The 13,828-nt window shown below is 42.2% G+C and overlaps 1 protein-coding gene across 1 annotated transcript in view; it reads left to right on the top strand.

Annotated features, from left to right (window-relative positions):
• CFAP221 (cilia and flagella associated protein 221) overlaps positions 1 to 6,440 on the top strand; it is an 83,633-nt gene extending 77,193 nt beyond the window's left edge. The window contains exon 24 of the mRNA XM_032638637.1: positions 4,977 to 6,440. Within this exon, the coding sequence (XP_032494528.1) occupies positions 4,977 to 5,082 (106 nt within the window). The 3' untranslated portion in view covers positions 5,083 to 6,440. The remainder of the gene's footprint in view (positions 1 to 4,976) is intronic.
• The last annotated feature ends 7,388 nt before the right edge of the window (positions 6,441 to 13,828 follow it).

The raw sequence follows: 13,828 nt of genomic DNA, 5'->3' as shown, positions 1-13,828 counted from the left end.
GCCGTGCTGTTTGGATCTAAGAACGTGTCAAAAGGGGCACGTTTCCAATGCTTCAGATGTTTAGATGTGTATTTTATGCATAGCGACGCTCCCTCAAATGTTGTTGGTAAATAAACCTTTAGAACAGAGTCCAGCATTCCCATTTGCTTATCATGTGATTTCAGAGCTGTGTTTGTTTCTTATCAGTAGCTGAATGAGCTTCATGCAGTATAAGAGGCCCAGGCCCTGGAGCCTGGCGAGACCCGGGGCCACATCCCATTTAGCGCCCGTGCCACCTCCAGCTGCATTGCTCATCTTCAGTAACTGGGCAGTTGTGAGGGCTAAATGAGATGCCAGTGCGAAGACACCTCTCCAGCTGCTCGATGTGAACTCGCTTGGCACACGTGAATTCTTCTCTTTGCCTCTCCCTCAGGGGCCAACTAGCCGAGCAAACCGTCACCCTTCAAGAACTGGTTTTGAAGAATACTTTGGTAAAGTAAATAACCACCAGAGTTCATATGGTTTGTAAGTTTGAAATTCCAGTTATCCTTTTTAGAATTCTTTTTCTCTTTAAAAAAAAAAAAAAGTCTTTTTTGGGACTTCCCTGGCAGTCCAGTGGTTCAGACTCCGCGCTTCCACTGCAGGGGGTGCGGGTTCAATCCCTGGTCGGGGAACTAAGATCCCCCATGCTGCGTGGCCAAAAAATAAACAAAACTAGAAATAAACAAATCAGTGATTTAAAAAAAATTCTACTGAAAAAAATTTTTTAAAAAGCCTTTTTTTTTTACTATCAAAATGTTAGAAAATACAGAAAAATATAAAGAATAGAATAAAAACAATAATCCTACCACCCAGAGGCAGTAACTTGTACATTTTGATGTGTGGTCTTCCAAGGATTTATTTGTTTGTTAGTTTAAATAAACCATAAACACCTATTATATTTTGTTAAACCATACATACAGTCATCACTCAGTATCCACAGGGGATTGGTTCCAGGACACCCCCCATCCTGAGTACCAAAATCTGTGGATGCTCAAGTCCCTATATAAAATGCTGTAGAATTTGCATATAACCTACGCACATCTTCCCAGACACTTTAAATCATCTCTAGATTACTCATAATACCTCATACAATGTAAATGATTTGTAAATAGTTGCCAGCGCACGGCAAATTCAAGTTTTGCTTTTTGGAACTTTCTGAAATTTTTTTTCATCCAGGGTTGGTTGAATCTGAAGATGCAGGACCTACGGATACAGAGTGCCAACTGTATGTGTTGACGTATATTCATACATGCACACCTTATATATATACGAATTCAATCGTATTGTTCATACTGTTTTATCTTCTAGAATTTTATTTAGCAGTATATCATAAACATAGCTGTATAGACACAGACATACACCTTTGTATCTCATTGGTGGATGTGCCATCGTGTGTTCACACGTCCTTCTGATGATCACATCACCTCTTTCCAATGTTCTGCTGTTGCCAGTAGCGCTGCAACAAACCTCCTTGTGTCATAATTCCTTGCAAACTTATCAGACTGTCTCCTTGGGATAAATTCCTAGAAACATAAGTGCTAGATTCATGTTCATTTTAAGGTTTTAATATATAGTGCTTCACCACCATCCAGAAAGTTCATCAACAAACCTCCTACCAGCAGAGGTCAGGATGCGCACATTCAAATGCCCTGAACAACGTGTTACGGTATCAGGCTGTTTTTCTTTACCAATATGATAGGTTTTTAAATGACCATATCCTTGTTTTAATTTTCAACTTCTTTGTTTACAAGTGATGGTAAAAAATTTCCTATGTTTATCAATTGTTTTTCTTCTTTTATGAAGGGATTTTTTACCTATATTGTAGAAAGTGTTTATCTTTTTCTTACTTATTTGTAAGAGTGCCTCATATTTTAGGGATAATTACCCTTCCTGTGTACACTGTAAATTTCTCAGTTTGTCTTCCTTGTTTGGGGTGTTTTGGGGAGGCCCTGCCTTTTTGGAAGGGAATACCCACATATCTTAGAGGAGCGTGGGGTTCCTTTGGTTTGTTTGTAATAGTAGCAGAGGCCTACAGCAAACCAACACTCTCAGAAAGTAGACTGGCAGTTTCCCGTAAAAGAAAATCGAGGAAATAAAAATTTTAAATAGAATTTCAGTGAGCATCTGTTTTTATTTTAACAATAAAATATCATGTTACACTACATAGCACATAGAACCTCTGACACCTCAACAGAGATGTACTTTGCATTTTGTTTCAGGTTTCAAACAAACAGTTGACTAAGAGGTTATTTTTCAATTAATTTTTTTTAAATTATTTTATTTATTTATTTTTGGCTGCATTGGGTCTTTGTTGCTGCGTGTGGGTTTTCTCTAGTTGCGGCGAGCGAGGGCTACTCTTCATTGCAGTGCACAGGCTTCTCATTGCAGTGGCTTCTCGTTGCAGAGCACGGGCTCTAGGTGCGCGGGCTCAGTAGTTGCGGCTCGCAGGCTCAGTAGTTGTGGCTCGCGGGCTCTAGGTGTGCAGGCTCAGTGGTTGTGGTGCACGGGCTTAGTTGCTTCACCACCTGTGGGATCTTCCCGGACCAGGGCTCGAACCCGTGTTCCCTGCATTGGCAGGCGGATTCTTAACCACTGCGCCACCAGGGAAGTATCCCTGACTAAGGGATACTTTTTTTTTTTCAATTTCAAAAATTACCCCTGGACTTAGAATGGTTTGCCCCATGAGTGGGGCAATATCTAATACCTCTTTGCTTACTTGGTATTTAACCTGGTTTTTCACCATTTTCACTACAGAAGCTAATACTGAATGCCACTGGATTATCAAATGATTATTGAATGAAGTAGAACTTATTACTTTATATAGTCACCCAAAGTGGAAGGTCTTCTTTTCTTGTTTAATGTATTTTAGCTACTTTACCAAAAAAAACAAAAAACAAAAAAACCAACAATGAACTCTAAACATTTTCTGCACAACTTAGCTTCCAATTTTTTTTTCAAAATACACATACATTTCACACATTTTCAATAAATAGATCCATGGCCTTTTGAATTCATCTATTTTGCAGTTTGAATTATTTTTTGTACGTCTTTTCATGTGTCAAAATTGTCAATGTAATTATCAGTTTATTGGCTGCATAGTATTCCAACTGACTGATATCCCACAGATGATTTTGTTTCATTTTTTTCAAATTTTTATTGAAATATAATTGATTTACAGTTGTGTTAGTTTCAGGTATACAGCAGAGTGATTCCGTTGTTTATATATATATATATATATATATATATATATTCTTTTTCAGATTCTTTTCCCTTATAGGTTATTATAAGATACGAGTAGAGTTCCCTATGCTGTACAGCAGGTATTTGGTTCTGAAATTCTCTCCAGCGCATAGCAAGCATGACCCAACGCTCAGCTCTGTCTTCTCTCTCCTTGTGCCTTTTCCTCACCTCCTTCAGCCTCAGCCAGAAGCGGACAGAGTCAGACACACACACACCAGAGCTTGGTCAGACAGGGATAGAAATAAAGAACCCATCAGTGGGACTTATTGTCCCCATGAAGACTGCTGTCTATTGGGTTTGTGGCAAATATTTATTTTCATGGATGCAGAGAATCATCTGCTCTCCCTTGATGGCTGGAATCAACCCGAGAGAGTCTTTGCTGCCTTGATGGTGATTGCACCCTCTCGAGACCCACTAAGGAGAATCATACTGCAAAACGTCCAAGAAACTGTGAGAGTGACTTTAGTTGCCAACATATCATTCAACTCCCCTTAGATTATCATATCACTCAATCATTAATATCTTTAAGGGCTGACATGATCTATATATTTTTACACTGATTCCATAAGGTGGTGCCAATTTTTTTTTTTAATTATACACATTAGGGAACATTTTAGTTCTTCATTTTCAGATATTTCTGCTTTTTCAAAACTTTCGGGTATTCGCCAAAACTTCACATTTCACCCTCTTTAGGAAATGTTTCAGAAGCACTTGATTTTACTTTTTTAATTTTACTGAAGTATAGTTGATTTACAGTGTTGTGTTATTTTGTGCTGTACAGCAAAGTGATTCAGTTATATATATATATATATATATATTCTTTTTCATATTCTTTTCCATTATGGTTCATCACAGGACATTGAATATATCTCCCTGTGCTATACAGTAGGACCTTGTTGGTTATCCATCTTATAGATAATAGTTTGCATCTGCCAATTCATCCCTCCCCCACCTTGGCAACCACCAGTCTGTTCTCTATGCCCATGAGTCTGTTTCTGTTTTGTAGATAAGTTCATTTGTGTCGATTTTAGATTCCTGCTGCTGTGAATGTAGGGGAGAAGCACTTAATTCTGTACTGAACTCTTCTATCTGGTCAGATCGTATAGCTGAGCTCACAGTCCTTAGACACCTGTGCTTCCAACCAAATACACTCATCACGTCCTCCCAGATATTTGGAGAGTTCTACCCCTCGCCACACCGGCGACATCTGGCCTCCACATCAGCCACTGCTCCACCCAGGTGCAGAGCCCTCCCTCTTGATTCCCACCTTCTGGAACTATGGCCAGAGTCAGAGATACTGTGTGTCCACTCGACTCATAAACATGAAGAATCAGCTCCCGCCAACTGAGCCTTCAGACGCCATCATGCCGGGATGTGTACGAGTAAGTTCTCGTTTCCCCTTTGCAACAATCCTGGGGGACGGGATGCACACCAGGTGTGCGTCTGGAAACGGCGGCTGAGAGCTTAGGTCACGTGGCTCTGCTAAGATACTGGTGCGGCTCAGACTGGAAACCACGCTTGAACCACTTACCAGTTGGGTGTTTCCACTGGTAACTAAGTGATCGCTAAGCGGGGTTTCAACTGTGTATGCGGATAAACAGCCCTCCGACCTTCGCAAGGCATCTCTCGCAACGCTGGGCCCGGCAGCAGGTTGGTGGTGTTTCATGAGGGCCCCGATGCGCCTTGCCGGGTCTGTGTTTGATGTATATACTTAGAGAGGCGAGAGACCAAGCACAGCCACTGGAGAAGGCAGGAGAAAAGGTGTTTGAGGAGATGAAGACCCTGCGGGGCAAAGCTCTCAACTCGTTGACTCTGGAATAACAACAGTCACCGGGAGGTCAGTTCCCCTCACTTGCTTTCTGCAGGTCACCGTGGTCCTCTTGGTCTGTTTACGTTCCAGCCATTTGGGGAATTAAAGTTTCCAGAGAAAAAAAAATGGAAACGTGGATGATGTATATATTTTTAAATTATTTTTCTCTGTAACAGTAAAATGTCATCGGTATGATGGCAATGTTTGGAGCTCCTGGCTGCAAGCTTTAGCGTGGGCGCAAAGGCTTCCGCAGTGTGAGAGGCCGAGCGCCCTCTGGGGGGGCGGGGGAGGGGCTGCTCCCCCCGCCGTGACCGCCAGCTCCCACGGCCCCCCAGCACCAGACCCTGGCTTTGGCGGCCGCTCCCGGAAACAGCAGCACTTGGTGAGGGCGACACTGGCTCCCCAGCGGCTGTGACGGGGTCAGACCCAGGCGGGGGGCGACCGGAGCCCGCAGACTGGCTTGGAAGAAGAGGGTGAGGCCTCTGCGAGGGTTCTCGGGAGCAGATGGGGCGCGAGGGCGTCGCCTCGGGCCCAGGAGTCCCTGCGAAGGGTCAGTGGCAAGCAGGCCTTTTGACCGTGTGTGGCAGCATGACTCCAGTTCTTATGCATAGGCTGGCTGCACGTCAGAATCACTTGGAGAGCTTCAAAAACAACAGCTGAATCACTGCTATTCTTAAAATGGATAACCAACAAGGACCTTCTCTACAGCACGGGGAACTCTGTTCAATATTCTGTAATAACCTAAATGGGAAGAGAATCTGAAAAAGATTAGATACATGTATATGTATAACTGAATCACTTTGCTGTACTCCTGAAACTGACACAGCACTGTTAATCAACTCTACTCCAATATAAAAAACAAAACAAAACAAAACCAAGAAACAGCTGAGTCAGACTTCCTGGGGTAGGACCCAGGCAGTAATCATCTCTAGAGCTCTCCGGAGGATCTGATGTGCAGCCCAGACTGAGACGCACTGGCCTCCAGGATAAAGTCCAGATTCCTCACGGGGGGCTGCAAGCCCCTGCGTCTCTGGGTCCCGCCTCTAGCTTCCTCTGCCCTGGTGCCAGGCTCTCCCTGCGGGGCGGTGGGGGAACTGGCCTGGGCAGCCATCTGGTCCCAGGTGAATCCTGGTCCTGTTCTCATCAACCACACGGCTTCCTTAGTGTCCGTGAGCTTCCACTTTCCCCGTACGACTGGCTCCAGGGCTCGCCTCCCATGGGGCTGTGAGGATTACATTAGGAAATGCGAAAAGTGTACCTGGCATTAAACAAGAGTTCAGAAACCTGAGCTCCCCTTAACTCACAGGTCAGGACCGAGGCAGCAGTAATTTAAAAATTCTTTTTCATTTTGAAATAATTTTTTTTTTTATGTCCCCACATCTCTTCCCGCTTGCGTCTCCCTCCCTCCCAGCCTCCCTATCCCACCCCTCCAGGCGGTCACAAAGCACCGAGCTGATCTATGTGGCTGCTTCCCACTAGCTATCTACATTATGTTTGGCAGTGTATATATGTCCATGCCTCTCTCTCGCTTTGTCACAGCTTACCCTTCCCCCTCCCCATATCCTCAAGTCCATTCTCTAGTAAGTCTGTGTCTTTATTCCTGTCTTACCCCTAGGTTCTTCATGACATTTTTTTTCTCTTAAATTCCATATATATGTGTTAGCATACGGTATTTGTCTCTCTCTTTCTGACTTACTTCACTCTGTATGACAGACTCTAGGTCTATCCACCTCATTACAAATAGCTCAATTTCGTATCTTTTTATGGCTGAGTAATATTCCATTGTATATATGTGCCACATCTTCTTTATCCATTCATCCGATGATGGGCACTTAGGTTGTTTCCATCTCCGGGCTATTGTAAATAGAGCTGCCATGAACATTTTGGTACATGACTCTTTTTGAATTATGGTTTTCTCAGGGTATATGCCCAGTAGTGGGATTGCTGGGTCATATGGTAGTTCTATTTGTAGTTTTTTAAGGAACCTCCATACTGTTCTCCATAGTGGCTGAACCAATTCACATTCCCACCAGCAGTGCAAGAGTGTCCCCTTTTCTCCACACCCTCTCCAGCATTTATTGTTTCTAGATTTTTTGATGATGGCCATTCTGACTGGTGTGAGATGATATCTCATTGTAGTTTTGATTTGCATTTCCCTAATGATTAATGATGTTGAGCATTCTTTCATGTGTTTGTTGGCATTCTGTACATCTTCTTTGGAGAAATGTCTGTTTAGGTCTTCTGCCCATTTTTGGATCGGGTTGTTTGTTTTTTTGTTATTGAGCTGCATGAGCTGCTTATAAATTCTGGAGATTAATCCTTTGTCAGTTGCTTCATTTGCAAATATTTTCTCCCATTCTGAGGTTGTCTTTGAAATAATTTTAGACCTAAGGAAAAGTTGCAAAACCAGAATGGAGAGCTCGCATATACAGTACTCAGCTTCCCCTGATGTTAACCTCTGCTGTGGCACAATCACCAAAAACAGGAAATGAAGATTGGCTCTGCGCTGTCGACTCAGGGGCTTTCACTGTTCAGGAGCCACGTGGCGTTTAGTCTCAAGTCTCCTTACTTTCTTCTCACCTGTGACAGCCCCTCAAGTCCCTGAGCCAAGCAGTTCCCAGCCAGCCCGCTACCAGGGCCCCGCCTCACAACAGCCCCTCTTTTCTTGAAGAAGTTTGAGGGCGTCTGTGTCTTACCACCAAGAAGCTGAATCAGATCTCAGGACTCAGCCAAGACGTGGACACGGGGGTCTGGTGACACATTCTCCAACAGTGGTGTCTTCAACAAATGTTTCTCTTCAGATACTCTGTTTGCGGGAAGTTTGTTAAAGCCCTTGTGAAAAGAGGGGAGGCGATGCAAAGGAAAGAGCTAGAAGCATATACAGAAGATCAACAGACAATACTTACACTCCCCAAGCCCTTGTGTATGCACACACACATGCCCTTCCCAGGTCCAGCTCAATGTCTCGCCAGCTAGAGGCCCGCAGAAGGTGGGCCCTTTTTGATACACTTCCTCTCCCTGATGGTAGAGTTGACCTGAACCTGAGGACAGGCTACTCTTCAGGTCCCCACCGCCTGGAGCTCGACCGGCCACCCCTGGGGCACCAGTGGCCCTGCTACTCCCCCTCCCACCCCGGCCTTCCAGAAGCTCTCCCCTCTGCGTCAGGCTGATGCGTCTGAACTGCAAGCCTGCACACGATGCCCAGGGCGAACTACTCTGCACCTTTCCCTGGATCCCACGTCTAGAGGACTTACCAAGACTAATCTCCTCCTGCCTCGCAGTGCCGAGGCACCTTTAACCTCCAGCACCGCCAGAAGTCCAGCTGGATTAGCCGAGATGGCTACAGCAGAGACAGGAAGGTGGTTACCACCAGCCTCGGCTGTTCACATCATGACCTGCAGGAAGGAGGGCCGCCAGTGAGCAGTCGTGGAAAGAAACATCGTTCTTCCTCTTTCTGTCTTTCCCACCAGCTGAAGAATCCCTAGGACAAGAGCTGTGGGCGAGAGTGCAGAGCCTCTGCGCCCGCCAGAGCCAGTGGAGCCACATGTCTAGTCTTTACTGGGGAGGGTGCTGACATGATGGGGGCAGTTTTGGGTGAAAGATGAGACTGAAGTTTCAAAACAGACAATAAGACTCAACCAAAATGGTACTGTCCCAGTAACTGATACTGACTGACAAATTATAGATTTGGACTGTGTGTCCTTAAGGGACCCTGTCAGCAAGCAGGAAATCAGTGAAGAGTACAGCTGGTAGCAATCACTGGAAAAATAAAGTCATTTCATTTATCCCTCAATGAGCTGATATCACTCAGTCAAACTGTCCCCACTACAGTCATCACCAAAAGTACCAGCTTCTGATGTCAAAAAGATACCAAGGAATGACAGTCAGTGGAAAACTAGGATCTCAGAAGTGAGAGGGGGCTGTGCAGTGCAGCCTAGGCAAGGGGCCCAGGGTCTATTTTGGTCTCCGCGGGTCGGTATTATAATAGACAGCATTCACGTTAAAGTTAGTAAAAAAATGTTGTATTTGTGGCAATAGGGAAGCTGGTATTCAAGAAAAGACAAAAAAATTTTTTATATTAGAAGGTTTAAGTAGTCCATTAAATTGGAGTTAAATTTAAAATGATATGATTCCATGACATGTTAAAAATATATCTTTTCGGGGCCTGCCTCTAAAGTGGCCTCTGTGCTATCACCCACTCCCAGGGTCAAGCAGAGTGGTCTAACATATGCCCAAATCTCCTAGATTTTTGATCTCAAGTACAGTTCCCCAAAAGGAAGCAAGGAGCCTTGGAAAGTGTCTGATCCTATGTCTTAGGGCAAGGATAATTAAGATGGGCCTGGAGTACCAGTGTGTTGCCAGAAAGAAAGTATGCTTTCAAAATGATCCAGGGAGATTTTAAAGGATAAAGGAGCCAGCTGAAAGGGGCTCCCACTGAGCAGCTTGTGACAATTTGGGGACTAGAAAGAAAGCAGTAGTTCTCTGCAGAGCCATATGAGGCATGCTAGAAAAACAAAAGAAAAGAAAAAGAAGGCATGTACAAGTTTATAATGATGTTTACAGTATGTTGACAAAGCCAGACTGTGTGTATACTATATACTATATTCAAGTTTTGGTCAGCATCAAAATTTCATCATTACAAATCAAACAGCTAAAATATTCATTGCATCCCTGGTAGGGGATGTAGAATCTTATCAGCTCTACTCAGGCAATGAAAAATTACGGAAGATTTTACTATTACAAAAAAAGACACAGGCTTGGGAAGTCCAATTATCTCCACGGTGACTCAGCCTAATAAATACTGACTCACGATGAATCATCCTGGAAATCATGCTGGACCCCAGTCCTGGGCAACAATAGCCCACCAAGAGTTCAGCCTCCAGCACCTCAGTGTGAAATGGCCCGAGAGGATGGCTCTGTGCCCTTGGGTTAGGAAAGCACATTTGTGGTGTCCAGATGAATAAAAGAATCTGCCTGGGTTGATATTTGGGTGCTGGGTAGGCTATCTGTAATAATGAGTTTTATTCCACTGTTTTATATGTACTTCATTTAAGATGTTTAAAACAGGTAAGAGAATCTGTTAGATTTATGTCTATTTTATTAGATTTATAAGAGTTGCTTAACGGTTTAGTAAGGTTTTGCTTATTAGATTTGGCTCGGGAATTAAACTACATGGGACGGGGTGGCTATTGGTGTATTTAAGAGTCGGCTAAGTCAAATTTGAAAGTATGGTTTGAGATGCCCAAGGGAATTTGATCAATTGAGTACAGAAGTGTGGGGTAAAATTAAGGAAGATTTAATCTATAAAGCCCATGGTTAACTGAAGGCTAACCAAAGAATAGGGAGAAACAGAATCTTATTTTCATACAAAGATCACTGAATTTATTAAGATAACAGTATTTGCAAACTGACGTTTTAGGCTTTTAGGCTTAAGAGATATGAGATATTTAAACTTGATACTTTAATCAACTGAATAGTAATTAAAACATAAGTGGGCTTCCCTGGTGGCTCAGCGGTTAAGAATCCACCTACTGCCAATGCAGGGGACATGGGTTCGAGCCCTGGTCCAGGAAGATCCCACATGGCGTGGAGCAACTAAGCCCGTGCGCCACAACCATTGGGCCTGCACTCTAGAGCCTGCGAGCCACAACTACTGAGCCCACACACCATGCTACTGAGCCTGCACTCTAGAGCCCACAAGCCACAGCTACTGAGCCCACGCGCCACAGCTACTGAGCCCACGCGCCACAACTACTGAGCCTGCGCTCTAGAGCCCACGAGCCACAGCTACTGAGCCTGCGTGCCACAACTACTGAGCCTGCGCGCCTAGAGCCTGTGCTCCGCAACAAGAGAAGCCACCACAATGAGAAGCTCATGTACCGCAACCAAGCGTAGCCCCTGCTGGCCACAACTAGAGAAAGCCTGCATGCAGCAACAAAGACCCAACACAGCCAAAAGTAAATAAATAAAATAAGTAAATAAATTTATAAAACATAAGTAACTCTTTAAGTATTTCTTTCATGCCCAAAAGCCCCCTCAGAAAAATTTTTAGGAAAAAATAGAAAATCTGAAAAGCCCTATAACAAGTAAGGAGATTGAATCAGTAATCAAAAATCTCCCAACAAAGAGAAGCCCTGAAGCCTACGGCTTCACTGGTGAAGTCTACCAAATATTTAAAGAACTAATAACAATCCTTCTCAAGCTTTTCCAAAAAACTGAAGAGGCAGGAATGCCTCCTGATTCATCCTAGAGGCCAGCATCACTCTGATACCAAAGTCAGATAAAGACACTACAAGAAAAGAAAACTTCAGGACAATATCCCTTATGAACATTGATGCAAACGTTCTCAACAAAATAGGAATTCAGCAGCATATTAAAGAGATTATACATCATGACCAAGTGGGATTCATTCCTGCAATGCAAGGATGGTTCAACATATGAAAATCAATCAATATAATACACTACATTAACAGAATGAAGTACAAAAACCACATGATCATCTCAACTGATGCAGCGAAAGCATTTGAGGGACTTCCCTGGTGGCACAGTGGTTAAAACTCCGTGCTCCCACTGCAGGGAGCCCAGCTTCGATCCCTGGTCAGGTAACTAGATCCCACATGTATGCTGCCACTGAGAGTTTGCATGCCACAACTAAGGAGCCCGTGTGCCACAACTAAGACCCGGCACAACCAAATAAATAAAAATAAATATTAAAAAATAAAAGTATTTTTAAAAAGCATTTGAAAAGTTCAACACCTTTTCATGAATAAACACTCAACAAACTAGGAATAGACGGAAACTGCCGCAACATAATAAAAGCCATATTTGAAAAATCCACAGCAATGGTGAAAGACTGATTTTTCACTAAGGGGACATGACAAGGATGCCTACTTTCACCAGTTCTATTCAACATAGTACTAGAAGTTCTAGCCAGAGCAATTAGGCAAGGAAAAGAAATAAAAGGCATCCAAATTGGAAAGGAAGAAGTAAAATTATGTCTGTTCATAGATGATATGAAATTATGTTTAAAAAACCCTAAAGATTGCACGAAAACCTGTTAGAGCTAATAAATGAATTCAGCAGGATACAAAGTCAACATACAAAAGTCAGTTGCTATATACTAACAATAAGCAATCTGAAAAGGAAATTATGAAAACAATTCCATTCACAACAGCAACAAAAAGGAAAAATACTTAGGAATGACCTTAACCAAAGAGGTGAAAGACTTGTACACTGAAAACTACAAAACATTGCTGAAAGAAATTAAAGAAAACATAAATAATGGAAATATATCCCATGTTCGTAAATTGTGGACTTAATATTATTAAGATGGCAATACTACCCAAAGTGATCTAAAGATTCAATATAATCCCTGTCATTTTTTTTTGTAGAAATAGAAAAACCCATCCTAAAATACATATAAAATCTCAACTGATCCTGAATAGCCAAAATAATCTTGAAAAAGAAGAACAAAGCTGAAGGATCCATACTTCCTGATTTCAAAACTTACTACAAAGCTACAGTATTAAAACACTGTGATTACCAGCATAAAGACATACATATATAACTGAATCACTTTGCTGTACACCTGAAACTAACACAACATTGTAAATCAACTATGCTCCAATAAAAATTACAAAAAAAAAAAGGCATACATATAGACCAATGGAACAGAATAGAGAGTCCAGAAATAAATTCTGGTATATATGATCAAATGATTTTTGACAAAGGTGCCAAGACCATTCAATGAGGAAAAGACAGTCTTTCAGCAAGTGTTACTGGGAAAACTGCATATCCACATGCAAAAGAATGAATTTGGACCCTTACCTAACACCATGTTTAAAAATTAACTCAAAATGGATCGAAGACCTAAATGTAAGACCTAAAATTATACAACTCTTAGAAGAAAACATAGGGCAAAAACGTCACGACACTGGATTTGGCAATAATTTTCTGGATATGACACCAAAGACATGGGCAACAAAAGAAAAACAATTTGGACTCTATGAAAATTTTAAATCTTGTGCATCAAAAGACAATATCCTCAGAGTAAAAAGGCAACCCAAGAATGGGTGAAAATATTTGCATCATATATCTGATAACGTATTAATATCTAGAGTATACTGAGAACTCCTAAAACTCAACCACACACAAAAAAACCCAACCCAATTCAAAAATGGACAAAGGTTTTGAATAGACATTTCTCCAAAGAAGATATACAAATATCCAATAAGCACATGAAAAGGTGCCCAAAATCGCTAATCATTAGGGAAATGCATATCAAAACTACAAAATACCACCACACACACATTAGAATGGCTACTATCCAAAAAAAACAGAAGATAAATGTTGGTAAAGATGTGAAGAAATTGGAACCTTGAGCACTGTTGGTGAGAATATAAAATGGTACAGCCCCTGTGGAATACAGGACGCCAGATCCTCAAAAAATTTAAAAATGAAATTAACACATTATGCAACAAGTCTACATCTGGGTACATACACAAAAGAATTGAAAGCAGGGTCTTGAAGAGATATTTGCACACTCATGTTCATAGCGGCATGATCATAGTAGCAAAAATGTGGAAGCAACCCAAGTGCCCATCAACAGGTGAATGGATAAGCAAAATCTCCCATATTCATGCAATGGAATATTATTCAGCCTTAAAAAGAAAGGAAATTCTGACACATGCTACAACATGGATGAACCTTGAGGACATTATGCTAAGTGAAATAATCCAATCACCAAAAGATAAATAC

The sequence above is a fragment of the Phocoena sinus genome, chromosome 7 (genome assembly GCF_008692025.1).
Source record: "Phocoena sinus isolate mPhoSin1 chromosome 7, mPhoSin1.pri, whole genome shotgun sequence".
Taxonomy (NCBI): Eukaryota; Metazoa; Chordata; class Mammalia; order Artiodactyla; family Phocoenidae; genus Phocoena; species Phocoena sinus.
This window is presented reverse-complemented; position numbering and strand designations above follow the sequence as displayed.